Source organism: Telmatherina bonti, assembly GCF_933228915.1.
Source record: "Telmatherina bonti genome assembly, chromosome: 19".
NCBI lineage: Eukaryota > Metazoa > Chordata > Actinopteri > Atheriniformes > Telmatherinidae > Telmatherina > Telmatherina bonti.
In genome coordinates this window covers 20,089,728-20,111,211 of record NC_136617.1, presented here as the reverse complement: position 1 = coordinate 20,111,211, position 21,484 = coordinate 20,089,728, and the positions used below count along the sequence as shown (strand labels likewise).

At 39.7% G+C, this 21,484-nt stretch overlaps 1 protein-coding gene across 1 annotated transcript in view; it reads right to left on the bottom strand.

The window, feature by feature from the left end:
- The window catches only part of ripor2 (RHO family interacting cell polarization regulator 2), a 46,502-nt gene that overhangs the window by 6,181 nt on the left and 18,837 nt on the right, over nucleotides 1–21,484 (bottom strand). The window contains exons 2-16 of the mRNA XM_079258246.1: nucleotides 19,723–19,843; nucleotides 15,133–15,288; nucleotides 14,249–14,327; nucleotides 13,969–13,992; nucleotides 13,498–13,551; nucleotides 6,647–6,796; nucleotides 6,165–6,228; nucleotides 5,813–5,856; nucleotides 3,904–4,029; nucleotides 3,662–3,810; nucleotides 3,027–3,156; nucleotides 1,419–2,165; nucleotides 983–1,167; nucleotides 485–647; nucleotides 15–147 (exon numbers count right to left, since the gene is read on the bottom strand). Coding sequence (XP_079114372.1) covers nucleotides 15–147; nucleotides 485–647; nucleotides 983–1,167; nucleotides 1,419–2,165; nucleotides 3,027–3,156; nucleotides 3,662–3,810; nucleotides 3,904–4,029; nucleotides 5,813–5,856; nucleotides 6,165–6,228; nucleotides 6,647–6,796; nucleotides 13,498–13,551; nucleotides 13,969–13,992; nucleotides 14,249–14,327; nucleotides 15,133–15,288; nucleotides 19,723–19,817 — 2,299 coding nt within the window. The 5' untranslated portion in view covers nucleotides 19,818–19,843. The remainder of the gene's footprint in view (nucleotides 1–14; nucleotides 148–484; nucleotides 648–982; nucleotides 1,168–1,418; nucleotides 2,166–3,026; nucleotides 3,157–3,661; nucleotides 3,811–3,903; nucleotides 4,030–5,812; nucleotides 5,857–6,164; nucleotides 6,229–6,646; nucleotides 6,797–13,497; nucleotides 13,552–13,968; nucleotides 13,993–14,248; nucleotides 14,328–15,132; nucleotides 15,289–19,722; nucleotides 19,844–21,484) is intronic.

Below are 21,484 nucleotides of genomic sequence, written 5' to 3'. Positions count from 1 at the left end.
TAGTGCGTGCTCACCATCGGCAGCAGAGGTAATAGTTTCCAGCCGATCCACACTGATCTCTGCAAGTTCCTCTAGCAGCTGTGTTTGACCAGACAGTTTGAGGAGCAGACTGCGACGCTGCCACACACCCAGCCCACTGGTCAACAACTGCCATTAAATTCAGACGAAAAACATTTTAGAGATTACAAATGAAGCTAATAAAGTGGTGAAGTAAACATCAAATCATGTCTGTATACTCTAGACCAGGGGTGTCAAACTCCAGTCCTCGAGGGCCGGTATCCAGCAGGTTTTTGTTGTCTCCATGCTCCAACACACCTGACCGAAATCCATAAATATGTTGACAAGAAGCTGCTGGATCCATTTGATTTGAATCAGCTGTGTTGGTAGAAGGAAACAACAAAAACCTGCCGGATACCGGCCCTCTAGGAATGAAGTTTGACACCCCCGCTCTAGACTGTGGCAGCGAATGTTATTGCAGCTGTACCTGTATGAGGTGATTACAGTACTGGAGGTGGATGACGATGGCCACATCTAGGTTTTCATTTCCAGTAGTGAGTGGTAGGGGGCTTCCAGCAACACTGTTACCCACACCAGTGTCCTCTGTCAACGCTTCACTCAGGTGCCCTCTGGCTTCTGGATGCTGGCCCCTGAGCAGCACATACCAAACATCACCACTGAGGGGCAGCAGAGACATGTACAACAGTGTAGAACCCTTTTCTTTTTTCCCCCCTAAATTTTATGCGATTATAAAGCAAGATAAATCAAGGTGTTCTGTCTTAATAAATGTTAAAGTACAAGTCTTAAATAATATATTTCCTCTAATATATAACGCATAAAGTTTTATTAGTGTCTGTAAAACACGGTTTAAACTCTTGTGCTTTCATTGCCAATGACCAAAAGAAATTTTTTATTTACTGACTTATTGCAGAACCTAAATGTTCAGCAATCCCATCGTAGCTTTCAAAGTGCTGTAAAAACTCACCCTATCCTCTCCCCATCTGTATCAAAAAGTGGAGACCTCTGTGGGGGGATGCTAAGGCCAGCATTATCATCTCCAGTATCCTCATCATCAAAGTCAGAAGTGTTGAGAAAGTCAAAACTCTCCAGAGCGCTCTCTACTGTCAGACTGAGGCTGGATGACCGACTCCTGTGACCCGGGAGGCGACACTGTAGAAATACAAGAGTGTGCAGAGACAAAACAGGACATTGTAACCCTACAACACAATAAACATAATTGATTTCTAGATCCAAGTAGGGCTAGTTTCCTCCAACAGCATTCATTTAGGATTATGCTGTATTCTGCTGTAGACTGGACACAATTCAACACTGTGTGATTAAAATGGATTTTAAACAGCTTGAAATAATTCCTAAATCATTTAAAACATTATTTTAAATTTATTTTTATATGAAGAGTTCACCTTGAGGAGGTCCTCCAGGTGCATCACTTCCTGCTCCAGGTCCTGCAGCTCTCTGCAGCGGTGAGTCAGTGACTCCAGTTTTGTCAGCAGACTGTGGATTGCCTCCTCCAAACTACTTTCTAGGAAAGCTCTGCTCCCCTCCCCTGCCCAACTCAGGCTGCCCTCACCCTCGGTGGAGGTCCCAGTGGGTGCTACAATTTCTGAAGAAGTGAGCCTTTTCACTAGCTGTCTGGTGAGGCTGCCTGGCTCCTCTGTGTCCAGTTCCACAGGTTTCAGCTCGTCAGCCTGGTCCAGGAAAACGTCCTCGGGAGCCACCGTGGACAGGTGCCCATCAGAACACAAAGATGGGGCAGCTGAACCACAGTTGGAGCTGGAGTTACGCTGGGATTCTGTGCGCTCCCACTCTGAATCTTCTGCAACATCTGCTTCGTCGCTGACAAGGCTTGGACTGGTCCTGCTTCCTCTACTACCCGTTTCCCCATCCTCTTCGTACTCCTCCTCCTCTTCCTCCACTAAATGCTCCTCTGCAATGGAGTCCTCCCTAGTTGGGAGGATTTGTGTGGGGAATAAATCAGTTTCTGGAGGAGTGACGGTGATCTCAGGGTTTGATTGGCTTTGGGAGAAGGAGCTTGGTGCTGGGCTGGGGCTGGGTGTCGAACCAGAGGTGTCAGAAAAGGTGAAGGACAGACGCTTGCACTCGGCCACGCCACAGCCACCATTTTCAAAGACATCATCTGGTAAAGTGGACTGAAATGACAAATGAAGGAGTAAGTCTGAGTTAAAAAATTATATATATTTATATCGAATGTTAAAATATAGCTTGAAATGTGTCCATGTAAGACTGAAAAGTGAAACAGAAAGCCCAAACACAGAAACAACCACTAACACAACTCTTCTCTATAAATCCTTACGGGTTAAACAGTAATAAAGTCACCAGAGCATAAAAACACATCATCAACAGCTTAAAGCATTTCGAACAAATAGCCATACAAATGGCCACACATGGCATTTTGCAGCCGCCCCCCCACCCTACAGAGGAACTGGACAAACCCAGGTGTGTCTATACAACCAGAGAAGCACATCTCCTTTATGTCAGTGAAGCAGGGAGGCACACAGTTAGGTTTGGAGGATCAAGGGCACACAACAAACTCACATAAACCTCCAGACTGGATTTGGGCCTTGGCCGGAGTGAGGCCAGGTCACCAAATGAACGACTGCGCCTTAGCTTCTCTAGCAGCGTTTCTCGCAGCATGTGGAGGAAGGAGAGGCGTTGGCGCTCCACAGGATATGGCTGCCACTTCTTTACACAATGCACGCAGGCACATAGGACAGGGTTTTAGGGAATTGAACGCGATACAGAAGGGATGAAGGAATGTTTAAGCAGGGGGAGAGTATGGGTAGGGGTTATAATATGGAAATATAAGAGATAGCAGGGAAATGAATGAGGGTTAGTTACAGGACTCACATTGATAAACAAGCATGGTGCATTCAAACAGTGCAGGATTTCAGGTTAGTCTGTTTAGATTTCAGAATTTGATCATTTTTAAGTCTCCCAAAATCCATCACGCACAGCAGAGGAAAGCTTTTAGAGACATGTTGTTGACTTACAAAGAAGGAATTGTCCTGGAAGGTGGGGGTCTCTGGTGTCCCCTGGCTGTAGACTGACACTCGTCTCTGGAGAGCTGTGGCTTTGCTCAGGTTGCCAGATGACAGAGTCAGGTCCTCAACATCAAAGGGGCTAGGAGAGGGAATGGAAACAAGGCACCTAATGCGACCGATCTGCATGATTTAATCATTCATGCCTGTGAACATGATGTCTCTCCACAAGGTGGCAGGAAACCAAAAGAAGTGCTAGTAATAGTTGTGGGTGTTCACCAGCAACCAAACATATGGTCAGTCCAATAATAGACTGTGCAAAGATTAAAATAGACATTGGCTGTGCTTCATAACTCGGCAACCCAGTGATTTGTGCCATACGCTGAAAATAAAAATCTTGCATCACTGACATTTCTTTAAAGGTTTTGTGGAGTAAGCCTCAAATGAAACTAAAATCTTTAAGTTTAAAGAAATAAATGAACATCTTTGGCTACATTCTTCACATCTGACCAACACATGATCAAGATGAAGAGCAGCAGTTGTTAAAAAAAAAAAAAAAAAAAGAAAAAAAAGAAGCTTGTCTGAGCATGACTATGTTGGCTGGAGGTTTCCTACATTCTTGTGACAGCTGTTATATTGCTACTTACTACCACGTCACCTCCAGGTTGAGTTTGATGGTTCCCAAGTCGTTGACGTCCACTGCCACCACCTGAGGCATGGCCGTGAAGAGCTCCTTGGTCTCACAGATGACACTGCCAACTAGCACATGAGTAGCCAAACCCTTAAGCTCTGTCACCTGATAGAAACAAACATGTTTCCTTCCTCAGTACAGCAAATTATGTTATTTTTTTTTAGCAAATGTTTGACACACACATGACGCCAACAATACCTTGATATTAATAAGGTCAGTGATGAGTGGCATGAAGACCATCTCATCCCCATCCCAGCTCTGTCTGGAGTTCACTTCAATCCGTCCTTTCAGCTTCCATCGTTGGCGACCATACCTCATGAAGATCTTAAAAAAAGAATGAGACATAAGTGGAAAAAAAGAAATTCAGAATGAATACAGAGGAATAACTAAGTTGTAATAAACTTACTTGACCTACAAGAAAAAAATAAAGCACTGAGGAAATATCACTTCGTTTGGCCCCTTAGAACAGCACTGACGGGTTACATCATGCCACATTAATGATAAATTAGGAAAAAAAACAAGATGCTTGCACACATGTGTAAACTCTCATCCAGGGTTATCCAAGTCCGGTCTCAGAAATCTACTATCATGTAACTTTAGCTGCAATTCTTCTTCAACACACCTGAATCAAATGGCTGAATTTCCTCACATGCATGTAACTAAACTCCTACTGAGGCCTGGCAAGGAGCCATTCATTCGATTCAGATGTGTCGGAGGTGGATTGTGTCGAAAAGAATAGTAGATCTCAGCGACTAAATTTTGGCATCCTTCTTCTCTCTTCGCTGCTAAAAGTTCTCGCGGAGCGCTCATTTTGTCTGCTCTGCTATAGTGAACTAGAAACACCCAATTTAACCTTTACATTCATAATCTGTGCATCACAAAGTTTAATTTGGAGAGTTGTTTCTTCCAGTTGTCACGTTGAGCTTTGCCCATCATGCCGGGTTGCTCTTTCCCCCCCCCCCTTTTTGCTCGGATGCAACCTTTGCCTTTCCACTTCTTTCATTTTCTTTGCCCTTAAACATGCTGGCTTTTCTTTAATATCTTCTCTTTGAGTCTGTGATTGTTGGCGACTCAGCATTTTTATTTTAGTGTACTCCATAAACCAGTCAGTTTCCAGTGCATGTGTTCTGCACATTGACTGGCCAACACAAAGTAGGGGGGTGGGGGAGGTATCACGCTGGCTCAAATTTGTTTTCAGGGCAAATTTATATGTAAATAAATATTGATTTTATTGCCACTGATATCTATCAAGGAGTAGAGTGGTGCACTTAATCGTCTGAAAGGTTCAACCTTTTGCATGACCTTTCCTAGAGGTCTGCACCTCAACCCCCACCCTCCTGCACCCTGTGCTGAGGTTATATTTACTCATTTTCCCTTGTGATGGCAGGCCTGTATTATTACGCAAATGCCTTGTAAAATGAGTGCATCTCTACATTGCAAAGACATGTGAGTCACAGACAGAAGAAACTGATTCATTTTAAAATTATTTTTTGTTTAAACTTTTTCATCAAGTAAGTGTAACATGGGTGAATGAAAATCTACACAAGACTACATTATGTAAAGAAAAAAGTTACTAAGCAACAGACACCTGACTGTGATCAAGTCCTCCATAAGGAAGTGGAAAATAAGTACTGAAAGTCCTCAGTGGCTAGTTATTACTTGAATGATATTAACATTTTAACATTTATTTATGAGCCATTTCTCAGCATGAATAGAGGATTAGTTGTTTTTAAGTTTCCATAATGGATTTCTGTGATACGTAGAAACCCTTTGACAAGCAGCTCTGATGCATGTGGCAACCAGTTTATATACATCATTGTGTCAGCACAGCACAACTGCCACTGGCAAAATTAGTTATATAAGTATTTCTGTTTATGTCTTTGTACTGCAGGTAGTGTTGAGTGGATTTGATAGTCATTTTAAAGAAAACCATACAATGACCTGAATAGCTCCCACATAGCCCAGAAAAAGCTGCCCATCCTGGGAGCATCACAAAAAAATATCTACATTTTCTATATTTTTTGACAAATGCAAGTGGCGGCGGGTGAAATTTATTTTCATTTCTCATAACAGTATGGAAATTAGATGGAAGGATAAATAAACTTACCTCATATTGATCTCCAGGACAAAGTCGAGCAAAGCCTGCCAAACCTGTTGGAGAAAAACAGACATTTTAATCATAAAAAAGAGTTAAAATGGGAGGGAAAGTATTCAGAATAAGTTACTGCACAACAAATAATTCCTGATAAAGGGATTTATTGGGGACATATTTCTTACTGGGATAAACTGTAACAGGATAAAGGGATTCAGATTTGGATCAAGTAGGAGCTTGGGATACGCAGCAGTTTGATTATTTATCAAGGCAACATTAATGAATGGATTCTTCCAAATCTAAAATAAATCAGTGTAGAAGTGGTGAAGCATATCATCTGCAGAACACTTAATATTTCTGGACCTACCTTTCATTTTAATGTGAAACTCCCCGAGCAGGTTCTCCAGTTCACTCTCAAATGTGCTCATGTTCTGGACAACAGAGAAAGATAATGACTGATTACATAAACAATCTTCACAACACACAAAAACAACAGTGATCAAGTTATTTATTGGCTCTTTGGCCAAAGCTACCCAGAAAGAGGCTGGAAGCCTTCCAGGACAGGTGATGACCAGGTGTGTATGTTGTTTGTATTTAAAGGTCTTTTTGTAGTAGTTTATAGTCAACCATGATAAACAGAAATCTGTGTCATATGTTAAGGCTGTTGTCAGGTGTGACCCCTGCCTTAATGCTGCTATTCTACAATCATAGTATCTATAAATGGACAAATGTGCCACTTTCATTGTGAGACACCAGCATCCCTCTCCAACGACAGCCATCATGTGTGTGACACCATTATTTAGAGTCTACGAATCAGGCAGCATTATTTTACATAATCCACAGCAGTACCTCTGTGTATTCCTTGTAGCGGCGATTGACTTCCGCAATGCTCTCTTTGGTGCCTTTAGTTGAGGGAGAGGAGGAGAAGGCCTGCTTCATCCGGCTGGCACCCTCTCTTAGGCGGCTCTGAATGCAAAAGGCCTCGTACAGCTCATCCACCTGAGTATGTGCACACACACACACACACAGAGTCCCTGAAACTTAATCAGGGAGCCACAAGCACGAGCATGCATTCATGTACAAGGAATTATAGATACTCATCAGTGCAAACACAGTAGAGCAACTGCTACATGAATTATTCTGGATGTGTTGACATTTATATGGAAACAATCTTGTTAACAGCAGAATAAAGAGAGAGTGAAAAGCTGAGTTTAATGAAGACATGAAATAAATATTGTCTATGAGAGAGAGGAAAATGATCACCAGCTAAGAATGCAGACAGTGATACAGACAAGGTTAAAAATTCTGCATCTTTACACAGATAGTCATAACCAATCATAGGACAGCCAGAAGATAACTGACAGATACAGCTGGTATGTATCAGTGCGACTGCAGACTGTGCTGTCCCAGTTTGTGACCCCAGTGGGATGCCCTCATGGCAAGGCAACAACAGACGGGGTTCAGAGCTCAAGTGGAAAGAAGTTCTGTTTGCAGTGTTGGTCTGATTTCACTAAAACCCAAGGAGACATTAAAATCTTTCTATCTTACAGCAAGCTGAAGTGTCAGGGTTTCAACTGAGATTAAACCCAGATTAGACGATGCTGTGACAAGAGCATGACGAGTTCCTCTGAATGCAACACAAAGAAGTTAGATTTGATGATGTGGTTCAGTTTAATTTTCCTTCTCATACAATAACTTCAAGACATTCTATAATGTTACTTGTTTGAGTTTTTCAGGGAAAATGTCTTACTGGCACGTCTTTAAATACTTTAGATAGAGTCCTAAACCATCTGAAAATGGGAGAAATTCAGTTGAAGGGCTCAAGAGCATGTAAACCAAACCCAAGGACTATTTTGCAATTTTAAGAAAGTACTGGTTATTCAAGTCCAAGTCTAAATCTTATGATTTGTTCTTTTTTTTTTTTTTTTTTTTTTTACTCTTGTTTCACTCTTTCAACAAGTTTCAAGAAGATCAGCTTTCTCAAAATAGTCATGCAGCTCAGTTAAAATGATAACCTCTCAGATTAAAATTAGCCCCCATCATCTCATTTTAACACATAAATGAAAGAAATACTTGGAGACTGAAACACCGTTGAGTCACTCAGTCATTTCACTGTGATAATCTACCATCACAGTTACAGTCTAGCAGCAGTCTGGATTTCTAAATTAACACATGATCTAGGTGGCAGCCAGGCAAAACAAAACACCTCTGATGAGTCTCATCTAAAGGAGATACTGCTGCCTGCCTTACGTAAGTACTGAAATATTGATGCTTTGAGCGTTTTATGGCAGTCATTAGGGAAAAGCAGGAGAAAATGGGCCATTCTGACTCCTGTTGTCCGAACAGCTCCAGTTTATTTGCGTCTCCTTGTGATCGAACCAAAACCGTGAGAGAAGATTTTGTGAACGTTTGCATGAACACGTTGTCATATGTTGTCTAAGCTGGCAAAGAAAATGGGGGAAAAAGAAAGTGGGTTGCAGTGGGAAGTTTCTGTTTTAGAGTGTTGAGACTGAAGTCTGATGATGTTATAATAACGTTTGTAACCACAAAGACATACAAACACACACCCACTGCAATCCCACCGACTCCACCTCAAACCAATCAGCCCTAAACTCCCACCCACCCATGACTGGGACCCATCTCGTCTGTCTGTCTGTGGTATGTGGTGTATGTGGTGTGTGTGTGTGGCGGGGCTGCAGCAGCTGAGCTGAGCCAGCTATAAAACAACATGCAAACCTCAACTGGTATTTTCAGCTTACTGATTGGTAGTTGATTCAGAGCCGTCAATGGAGAGTGTCTTTGTTTGTTTAAAAGGGGGAAAAACTCAACTCTGGCAGATTTTTGAAAGTGAAATAAGTCAGGTGAACTTTTGCTCTCATCAAGACCAGACATATAATGCTATTAAACTCAAATAAAGGAATAGACAATCGTGATGAGTCGTTCATTTAGAGATGATTCTGCTCCCCTGTAACAAATCACAAACTGGAGCAGCTAAATAGCCATTCAATCAGTAATCATATCATTATCTGCTAATGAAGCCTTTTGTCTGCAAATGCAATTGTCCCTTGCAGCCTTCAAGGTTATGTGCTTTTGAAGGTCAGCCAAGCCCCCCTTCAGAGGATGGCCATCAGCATATTGCTGGGCTCCAAGCATGTTTCACCCCAGAAAAAGAAGAAACATCAAAGACAAAACACAAACAAAGGAGAGACAAAAACCTCAACACAGGCAGATGGATTAAAATACAAAATCCAATAAACAACAACAAAAACGAACGCCTCCCAATTGTCTACACTTTTGACGGTCAGAAGACAGTGAAGCAGATGTTCTTCTAGGAACAGACATGCAGGCATGTGGTACTACACAGACCTCCCATAGAGAGCTTCCTGACTGGGCTTTAATCAGCATTCTTGTTTTTCTGGGTTTTGCATTAATAAAAAAAAAAAAAACTTGTGGAGATGGATCAGACTTGCCAGCCGGGGTTTTGGAATCTTAAGAAATTTTTTCATGTTTTTAAATAATTCAATGAAGGATGTATGAATAAACATTCATGTTTATGTCACACACACAAATTTTTATATATATATATATATATATATATATATATATATATATATATATATATATATATATATATATATATATATATATAAAATGTAAATCTATTCTACATTTAATGCTCTTGTTAATTACCGCTCACTGTACTGGCAAAAAAAACTGCATGGCTCAGAGAAGACGTGAGGGATTATAGGAAAATCTTTATTGGGGAATCAATTATCCTCAGCATGGGAGGGAATCTGCAGTCACAGTTATTAACTGTAAAATATTCAGTTTAGCTCCCTTTTTTCTTATTTTGCATTTTTAAGCCAATGTCAATTTTAATGCGGTTTGCTCAGTAAAATACAGAGCAGACCCTTCTTATTAAGTTTTACAGGGCTGACTGAATCTACTATGTATCTCAGCCTTCACTGCAAGGTTTTAAATTGAGCAAAGAATAATTTCAGCAAAAATCCTCTTAAGATATGGGCATTATCCCCTGCAGAAGAATAATATTGCTTATACACCCACACACACGCATACACCCACCTACCACACACACTTTTTATGACCAGGGGCAAGTGATTATAAGCAGATTAAAACAGGCGGGTCACACCAAACAGCATCAAACACACAAGACCATCTCTAGGGAACTCTGTGTGTGTGTTGGTGGAAAGATTAGCATTTAAGGGAAGAGGGGAAAGCAGAAAACACCCTACATTAAAAGTAATCACATGCAAAGTATGCACACTCGTTCTAGATTTAATTTGGAAGGTGGTTAACATATATGCACACCCTCTTTCAGAGGAAGAGGAGGTGCCTGACAGCTGCTCTTCTCACCTTCAATCTGTGTCACTCATCTCTTTAATAATGGCCTGCTGATACCAGTGTCCACCACACACACACACACACACACACACACACACACACACACACACACACACACACACACACACACACACACACACACACACACACACACACACACACACACACACACACACGCACACACACACACGCACACACACACACACGTGCATACACCAGAGATAGGCCTTGCCCCATGCAGGATATCATAAAGGTTGAGCTGTGCCACCTGCTTCCTCCAAGTCTGCCAATTATGGAGCAGACATCTGCAGGCAGCCCGGGAACAAAAGACTGGGCTGATGTGAGTCACAAACTAACAACTTGCTGATGGATGATTGTTAAGTCATCCCTCACGGCAGCTGCCCAGCACAAAGAGACACGCCTGAGCCCAAGTACAAACACTGCCAAACCATGTTCACACTTAGTGCAGCTTACAGCTGCTGCAACACTGAATCTATAACTGATATGTTTTATGCGGCCTCTTTATGAAATGCGTTAACAGAGTCACTTTTGCAGTGCATTGTCTAGACATTCAGCGATCAATTCTGTAAATGAGAGGAAGAAATTATTGAGGAATCGTCCAATTTTCAGGTAGTCCAAGTTCCCAGCACACAGGTGTGCATTACTCCTTTTTCCTGTATATTGCTATCCTGGGGCAGCAATTGCTATCTGCAGTACTCATTATTCTCTATTAGTACAAATGAAAAAAAAACATGGAAAGTGAAGCTGCTGCTCTTCTACACAGCAACATCAGCACCAGTTCACAAAAACAAATACCATCTGTTTTGCTTTGAACTGCATTTTGTGGATTTCAAAAACTAATGTACTTTATGTCTGACAGACAATACACAAACATCTACCAAACTACTACAGCAAACTACTATGTTTGCATACATATCACTGAATTTTTCATGTTTGCAACCTTTAAGTTTGCAAAATCTAAATCACTCAGGCTGGACTTTAAGCTTTAATCCTGTTGGTTTGTCAGTGCACTGTAGACTTGATAGAGGTCAAACAAAGAATGCAAATATTTTATGAGAAAAAGAAAACATCATATAGAAGAAGATGAAGAAAAAAAGACTAGACTCACAAGTTTCTTGTCAACAAATTGAGAAAAGAGCTTATTGTTTATGACCAACTCATGAAAAGGCTATGTGACTGAAGTATTTGCTGAGTCATGCTTCGTTTCCAACACACCATCCCTCAAGCAAATAAAGCTGAAAAATGTCAGTCATTTATCAAAGAAACTGGTGCGTATATTTAGAATGAAAATACAAAAATTTGTGTTGGATTAAACGAGATAGGCTGAGGCCTCTGACTTGTATGACAAGACAAATCAGACACTGTTTCAAATACTTTCTGGAGCATTCAAATCTATTTTTGAGCAAAGCGTGTAAGAACACAGGCTTTTAAAGCTGGATGTCAAATAAAAAGGCTTTGAGTGTGTGTTTGTTTAACGGCATCCTGTGACAACCTCACAAAACTGAACAAGCAATGTCTCTGCTTGTGGTTTCTTTTTGTTAGCAAAGTGGAGCGAGCTGCACAACATCGTTTCTGACACATCATCACCACTTTTGATAGACTCTTGTCAGAGTTTTGTCTGCATCTCCTCTCAATTTTTCACATTTATGGATCCTTTCAATAGACCTCGCTAAAACCTGGTAAGTGCCGTGACCCACATTTCTTGTTGATGTCAGTTCACAGAAACGCTTCTATCCAAGGAGTGTGTTTCTGTGTTGTTGTCGTGTTGTTTTACACATGTTCGTTTCTGGACAACAGATGAGTTGTTATTGTCTGGGAGCATGTATGTGGACATAAAGGGTTAACATCACTCCATCAATGGCTTCCTTGAGCTCCCTTGAGGGCTTCAAAGGCTGTCTTTGAGTCACCATGGTTACCTTTGGTGCTGCACTGTTGTTTGGGCGTGTGTGTTCTGATTACCTGCTGTCATGTCTGATTTGATGCACAGCAAGGGAGACCATTGATGGACTACAGAAAAAGGATGTGGAAGAAAAGTCAAAGAGCTCCAGAAACCCTGTAGAGGATTAATATCCCTGACTCGCAACACATGAGGTGACTACAAAGAAGGTATAAGAAATGAAAAATCTCCACCTGGCACCTGTAGTGGGGATGTTTTCGCCTCAATCATGGAAACAGTTGGAAACTTCCCTAATATATCAACACATGAACCACACAGGAGAAAAGACTTGCCTAGCAGTCATCCAGTAAATCCAGTAAAGTGTGGCAGTGGTTTCACTCAGAACTTCAACATAAAAATAAAAGTGCGATGGTTACTTCTAAAAATAAGAGAGTAAAAATATTGTAGAAGTTTATCATAACAACAAAAAGAGATTGACATGTCAGTTAAAACTGCCAAAAGGAAAGAAAATGGGATCATCTTTCTCAGAGCTGTATTTACAGACAGCAGCTGGTTAGCTTAGCACAGGTTAGCATAAATGCCAAAAAAAGGAGAAAATGCCTCATTTAGTTCTGTTTAAAGGTAAAATGTCCAAATTTCTCATGGCTTTATCTAATAAATGCAGGCAGAAGAAAACATGATAAATAAATGTAAGTAAATAACTAAATAAACACCTTGGACCTAGATAAAGTGTTGTTTTCTTTCTTCTTTTAAAAAAAAATAAGAGTCAGGCACATCCTTTGTGTCGAGTTATGCAATACGAATTAAGAACAGCTCAACAAAAAAAGTCTAAAAACAAAAAACATGTCAAGAAACAAGAGCGGTTTTCACTCATGGCTACTTTATTCCACCAACGCGACTTTTAAGAGCTTTTCAACAGCTTGGTGTGATAAAGCAGCCAGGAGTGAAGCTGCAGCCTGCAAGCCTCGTTGATGCATTTATTTTTATCATTTCACCATCAAGTTTTGTGTTGTTCCCCGAATCAATAGCTTATCTTTCTTTGACTGGATGCAAATGTTTGTTTCACCTTACTAATGGCAGCAGAGAGGACATCAACGTGTATCTTATGGGTAAAAGTCCTGCTATTATGCACCCTCAACTATTTTTTTAAACTTTTTTACATTTACACATATTAATTCAGTTATTTTAGGCATTAACTGCTAAATATATAAAACCAGACAATGTGACATGTACAAGAAACGACACAATACAGTGAGTAGGTCTCCTTTAAGATAAAGAATGTATTTAGACCTAAAATTTTCAAGGGCTCTCAATGTGGAGCCACTCAGACATGCAGCAAAAAGCAGACTGAAGACTCAGAACTGCAATATTCAACAGTGTACTTGGCTTTAGAGATGGACAAAGTAATAATAACTCTTACCTTGCTAATATGGAACTCCAGGCGTCTCATGTACCTCTCAATGCTTTTGATTTGCTGTAGAATGACAGACAGGACGATAATTTACTGGTGCTCATGAGACTATGGCTGCAGATGGGAAAATAATAGATGACATACATAGATAACAAGACTGCACTTGGAAAAAAGAAGTCACATATGTCGTTTGTAAGTAGTTTAATACTGAGAACCCTTTCTATCCTAGATAGCTCCTCTTGGGTTGGGTATCTGTTCAAACACTCATTTTCTTGTTGGTTTTATCCCATCTATCCCTTTATTTTTCTTAACATTATTATTACTTAACATCTAACCATCATTATCTCAAGCCTTGCTCTTCATTTCCTGTGCTTGTATGTTTTCCCTCACACTCACACCCAACTCTTTTCTTATATAAAGACAATAACCAACAGGCAGCAAACTTCTTCTTACAATGCACCCTCCTGTCAACCAACATACCTTGTCAAGATCGTACAGCACACCCTGTATAGAGAAGACACACAAACAGTGTTACTAAAAGGCACACAGCTGAGATTGTTCATGTTATGTAAAGCAGAATGTAGTTATCTGTCATCATGAAAAGAACAGTTTATACAGCGGCAGTTTACACTGGAGGATTACATTAAGTGTGTGACTTTTTTTAATTGTGGCAAATTATAACTACACTCAATATTTTAATTCCTAATTTATAACCTAACGTTTTAATGGAATAGCTTCTTTTATAATTAGTATATCTCACCAGGCGAGAGTTCCTCTTCATGTCCTTCATCAGACACATGAGTTTGTCCAGCTCTGTTTGATGGACTTCAAGATATTCACTATGGAGCAAAAGAAAGACAACTATTCAGGTCTCATATAACTACAATAGGGAACTTTACTTAAAACCAAACATAACTGCAGCAAAGAAAGTTACTTTAAAGAAAATGTAATGATGTAGTAACACAACAAACCTGGGTCTTATATAGTTAGGGAACCATTTGTATTGGCATGATGCTGACATTTTTCATCCTTTTCTCTCATCATCTTTCCTGACTGTGTATCAAGTGTAAAGCTAAAGTTAACCGTTTCACCACAAGCATTAAAACGAAAGAAATATGAATCCCATCTCCTTTTTCACTTGTAATAATATTATTGTGGACATTACAAGTAGGGCTGTTATCACCTTTCTTCTTTTCTCTGCCATGTCTCTCCTTTTACAGCTAGACAGATACATGTAAACAAGGCTGAAGATTTACAATGAGTTCACCTTAATAAAAGGAAATTATATACTCAAATGCATGTGATTCAAGTACTTAGAACCAACTCTCAGTTCCCCATCCCTAAACAGGACTAGGCTGTATATGAAGTGCCTAATGCCCTGTTACAACATTAAGAGAATCTGCCTTATTGTAATGGAAATGTGTCTCGTTTAGCTTCCTCATAAAGCCCAAGGGTGCCTTTTTTGAGCTTACATTTTTGCAGCTATACTTAATTCTGTCTGGGGATGTTTGTTCAGATGGAAATGATAAAAAAAAATGAAAAGAACAGAAGAGTCAAGGGTTTAAAGAGTTCATATTAATAAATCTGAATAAGTCTGAGTGTGCCTGTGCAGAATAAGTGGACATGAATGCACAAGTTACTCACTCCAAGCCTTGTTTAAGCGCGGTGTAAACTTCTTCTAGTCTTTTGGGCTGTGGTTCTCTGGAGCTGCTGCCTCCTTTGTGGCCTGACAGGTGAGGCTTCTTGGGCTTGGACTGTGGCTTCTTCTGCACTGCAGAGTTTCCTATAAAGGAGTTACACCTGCACACACCCCCCAAACACACACATAACGGTATGAATAATAACGGTATGAATCGTTTAGCCCAGGATAATGACTGAGCAGGCGAGAACAGATTGCGCCTTAGATTAAAAAGAAAAAAAGCCCAAAGCAAGCAGAAACATTTTGACCTTAACATGTAACTTGAAGGAAAAGACACCTTTAAATATTTAGATGCAGTTTTTCAGTTAGTCCAGCAGCCATCTGCTTGTACTAACATAGCGCTACGTGTGATTAGCAACATGTGATTAGCAACATGTGATTTCTACACAATATTTAGAGCAAACTGGACATTTTCATGAGGTAGTCTCAGCATGAATTATTCTAATCAGTCAGATGGAGAAGGCTCTGTTCAGACCAGTGCTTCATGCATGTAGGAATGATACATTTAACCAAAACATGATTCAAACACTGTCAGCACAGCCTTGTAAAACACACACACAGATATGCAGCAAATATCTAACAGCACGACCAGAGTGGTGAACGTCCTCATCTTTCACAGATGTGTGTCAAAAACCACGTATGTGCACGTGTTTCTGCAAACATGTGCTTCAACCATCCCCACTGTCTGCACTTGACCTTTGCAAGGCTGCTGTTCATCTTCCTGTGGAGTGGTCTTACAAACACACAAACTGAGACAGCCAGGCTCCCGGCACTCAATGACATTCAAGGGTTCATTCTTTTCCTGTTACAGCCCTCTTGCTACTCATAAAAAATGTGACTGATTCAAAGAGAAGACAACAAAAAAATGTGGTACTGTTTCACATTATAAATCCACATAACTGTCTATTTTGTATATACAAATACAACCTTAGCATCCTCACAAACCCACTATTTGTTCTCAATATCTCTTTGATATACAGGATAGTCATTTTTACACAGTTGATACAAAGTGGGGCTGATGATATAACTGTTTTTGCACCTTAAAGATTCAAAGAACTGACTCAACTTGTTTGTGAACATGCTGATTAAACATGTTTCAGAAGTGCCGAACAGACTGGGGTACCTGTCTGTTGCTAACAGATGTAAAAGTGGTATACATAAACACATAATTCCTTACAATTCAATTTAGTTTTACTGGGTACTGTGGCTCAATTTGGCAGGGTATACTTGGAGTTGGCTGAATGTGAGCTGTTAGAGTGGAGTAATGGCCTGTTAGCTACCATCTGAGCAGACTTTAGTGTGGCTGTACACAGAAACAATATTGTTTGTTAACAATTTGTTAACAATAGCATGAAATACAATCCCAACAGTAGCACTGTTAGCCAAGTAAAGTCTTGACCAAGTCAGAAACTTTTATCATCAAACCCAAGTCCATAAAATTGAAAGTGCTTAACCCCCACCAATATGTGACCTTTAAATCAATCAAACCTCTATAGGTGGGATTAAACGCTTCTGCGGCCTGCAGTCTGGGGTATTTTGTATGTTTCACAAAAGACAACAACAATGGCCTTCTTGATTCTGCAAAGACAGCATGCTTTTTCAACACACACACTGGGATGGCTCAATATTTGGTCAGATATTTGGTCAGAATAAATAAACCAAAGAGCATTCGCTCTGCAGAGTTATATTACATGCTGAAATGATTATTTTCATTTAAATTTGTTTGATTTAAGCGACAACATCAATAAAAAGTCTACACAGTATCCAACAGGCCACAATAATGTTTCCTAAGGATTATTTTGTCCAGTGTCCACAGATACTTCAATGAAATGTAGATAAAAATAGAAAATGAACAAATTCTCTCACATGATAAACTAATTTTTCTTCCACAATTCTTCCCATTAGAATTCAACCATTCAGTTATTAATAAAAAAAAAAAAATGGTAAAAACTATTTTTTAATCATTCATTGTAAACATTTTAGATTCCATGTCTGAGCTTCATTATTATGTGTGAATAGAGAAAAGGGCACATCTTTCCTGACCGAAGAGCCTGCTCCTAAGTCCTTCTACTATCACATTAATCCATTTTAGGTCACACTCATCTTACTCACTCATGCACATTTCAGCTTTTTAAAAGCATTACAAACTCAGCTGACAAATGACATTTCTTCAGTCTTAATAAAATTATCCTAGAGTCATTTCGGGGACGTGGCCACAACCAACTCCAGCGCTTGACAAGTTGGGACGTGCCATGCTTTGCTGCATGCCAGCAGCAGCAGCACAAGTTTATAAGCTGCCACGAATGTAGGGCAACACTGAATAAAAGCACTGCGTAGCCTTGGGGTCATGCAAGCTACGGTGCATTAGGGTCTCTCGATACATACACACAAAAATACACCGCTTTATTCTAGCCAACTATTCCACACGAGTTAGTAATTGTAGTTTTGCCCTCTTGGACACAAACGGGAATGTCTGCAGCATGTAAGCACGTATAAATGCACACAGAGCATTCACATGGGCATGCATGGGCACACACATGCAAAGTCAAAGACATACACAGACTGTGACACACACTGGTGGGTTCAGAAGCTTTCCCCCTCACTCATGATCACAATCTAACCCGTCTGTCGCTGACAGTCGCCCACACACTCTAGTCATTCCAACTAATTACACCATTCACTGTGTGAACAGAGGAAAAGGGGGCAACAGTGTCTTCAAATAGGTTCTCTCAACAGGACCATGACTGCTGAAGACAACCAGGCGCCAACAACCAAACGTCAATGATGGTAAGAGATAAATTTAGGGCATCCAAGTGAGCAGGCTTTGTCTGGAAAGGAAGCTGTCATAGATTAGTCAAAGAGGAAGAAACCAATAAGACTCATCTCCCAAGAGCTTTATTGATCGGTTTTTCTATGAATGAAAATAATCGGGACATTTAATAATCAGTGTGTGTGTCATAGAGCACTGATAACCCCTGAAAGATGCAGATGCCTTTTTTTTTTTTTTAAATTCCCGTGACTCACTGAGAAATCATGAAGTCTGACTCCAAATTAGGTGTCAAACCCTGTGTGAAAAATTCCTTGTGTCTGTGTGAGTAAGTCTGAATGTGAAGCTGAAGCTATGAGACTTCTTTAAGAGACATTTCTGACAAATAATCTCAGCTGAAATAGGGAGGAGTGAGGGAGAAATAAGTAGGAAACATAACCATATGCAACATCTTCCTTTCTTTAATTTAATATACATCCATGCATTTTTGTTATCCCTGAGAAAACAAGGCTCAGCCGTTCAGTTAGAAACCATCAAACTGAATGGCTGTAAATTAATACCAGATCAATTACTAAATAGTAAAAGAACGGCAATACAGGAGGCGGAAACTATTTAGCAAAAAAATTATTTTAAATTTAAAATGTTTATCTCTTAAAGCCAACAATGAGCTTTTTCTGTTCCAGAAACACCATATGATGGTTGACAGTGTCCTAATCCTGACTTCGCAGATGAGTTTTGCAAATCATTTCACTTTTATATAAAAAGGATTAATACAAAGTGATTCCCAATGCTATGGTTAGACTTTGTGGTTCTGTGCAGCAGCTGTGTGAACATCACAGCTGTGGCAACTGTTTATGAAGCTTACTGATAAACTTCTCATCTTTCTAGCAGTTGCACCATCACTTGTTCTATGGTATTTGGGAACACTATTCCCCTGTATTGGTGAACTAAGGAGATGCATGTAGTAACAGATCTGTGTTTCCAGCTCATACATTTTAATACTGTACTTAATGTGATGGGTTACAAAAACTCGTACAGATACTCTATCAGTCTAACACTGGCTTATTAGCAAGCAGAATAACATTAACAGCCAGTATTTATCCAATGTGCCCACATTTTACCCAGAAACTGACCGCTTATCAACTGACAGTTTGATCATTTTGTTGAAAAAAAACCAAAAAAAACAAGTCACCAAGTAGGCAATGACTCAAAAGGAATCAATGTATTTTAAAGTGACTATTTATTTACGCAAGGATCTTTTTGTGTCAGAAATTACAACACACATTTTTATTAAGTCTGTATGTAAGGCTTAATTCTTATCAAAGATTGCTTTAATAAAAGGGTCAAAATGTTTAAAAAAATCTTCACTTACTCTTTTACAAAGGCATATTTCAATGATCCTCTGGGATTAAAGGGAAAATAACTAACAAAACAAACTGGATTGATACTAACAATCTGATAAATTATTACCATGATAAACAATGAACATGCTTAGCAGCAGCTGATAAAACGTGATGGAGATGCATTTTCAACATGGAAAAAAAAAAATCAGCTGATATTTGCACACTTTTTTTTTTTTCCGTACCACCCTAATCGATCATTAAAACATTATGTATTAGTTAAGCAGTCAAGATCAAAAGCATATTTCTAAGGGACTGCCCTCCAAATCGATGTGACATTCTTTTAGTCACTCTTCAATCCTTATTGTTATTCTAAAAAATGAAGAACTTAAATACATCACAGATAAACCGCTCTGAGCTTTGATTACCGGGAGCGTCGCTCCTGTAGTGTGCTGAAACCTGCGAAGGACTGACTCCGTATGATGCCATTGGGCCCACCAGGGGAGTGCGTGCCGGCCGCCATGATCTCCGGGACTCGGGACGACACTCCTGGAGGAAGAGACAGCACAAATCCTTTTAAACTAATAAACTGACAACATCTGAGCAACAACAGAGGATTTAAGATGAGGGTCAATAATGCATCACAGCACAATGAAACCATGTCATAAACTTTAGTCACACCAAGACAATCAGCAGCGAGGTTAACTGGAGTGTACTGAGCATTGTGCAACGCAGCACAAAGTAGGCAATGTTGGTGATGCTCACCATGTGTGATGTGGATGAGCAGCATTCAGAGCCTGTGCTAACACGTCTCGACTCCTCTGGCCTATTTGTCACCACTCAGCTGCAAGCATACCTCAACTGTTACAATTCCTCTTCAGGCAGGACCACAGTACAAGATACGAGAATGGTTATTTTACAGCTGAACTTGACTTTTAAACAAATATAGTCAATTGGACTGATATCCGTTTTCGAACCACAAGCAATCAACACTGCAGGCTTGACTGCAGTAGCTTTAAAGAAATTTCTCCTGTTCTAATGAAGTACTAATTAGTGTAAGCATGCACAAAAGTTAATCCAGACTTCTGTGGATGATTTAAGCTAATTTTACTGTTAAGAAATCTTTTATCACTTTGCCTACATTTACCATCAGCAGCCTGTCAGATTTCACCCTTTTCTTAAGCTGAAGATGTGACATGCAACTTGACTTGCGTAGGCACTTGGGGAGCGAGCTGAAAATAGACAAACGTCCAAATATAGCCGTCAGATAATAATGTAGCAGAGATCAAGTGCCCAGAGACAGGAAGTACTGAGGTATTTGAATCAAGACTTCAGCTGGGAAGATATGTTTGAGTCTGGTTAGTGGTGCTTCTGGAAAAAAGTGGACACATTAACTAAAAAAACTGTTAGGAATTGAACCATGAATAAATGTTTAATACAATGGAGGCCAGTAAGTCAAAGAAATTCAAATTTTCATATTATTAAATACTCAGATGTCAACATCCAAGTACAGCTTGAAGTTATATTATATGTGCTGTTGAGGAACACTACAGCAGGAAGGACAATGCAGATACAAGTTAGAAACTACACTATCCAGCATCAGGACAATCTTCTGGACGAAGGTGACAGCAGCACTTCAATTCAAAAAGCTCTGGGAGAGCCTACACTGTTTGTAAAGCAAAGGTATGATATGAATAAAAGATAGATTAATTATTAAATCTATTATATTCTGTCTATTTATACATTCAAGTTAGCAACAATTGAGAAAAACTAAAATATAGGAAAGATTATATCTGTAAAACTAAGTTTTGCTCTTTTCTAATTATTTTCAGGACAAATGACATGATTGGATAATATGCTGGTCATGTGTGAATGTTGGTGCATATACTGGTGAAAAATCTGCAGAAAAGTACCACAACACATATATCGCAGCTTAATCAGTTTAAAGAACATGAGTTCATGTCTAAGAAAAGATGCTTACTACGCGGCCCTGAAGTCATTAAAATCCAAGAAAAGTCCAAATATGACTAACAATCGCTTGTCAGCTTTGTTAATAATCTGTTTCTGTAAACTTTATTTGAGGTAGAGGAGGTTTTTTTTTTTTTCGATGTTCAGGATGTCTGAATAAATTTAAATAAACTGACCTGAAACTGAACTGATTAAGTTCTATAATTTCACAACTGTACTAAA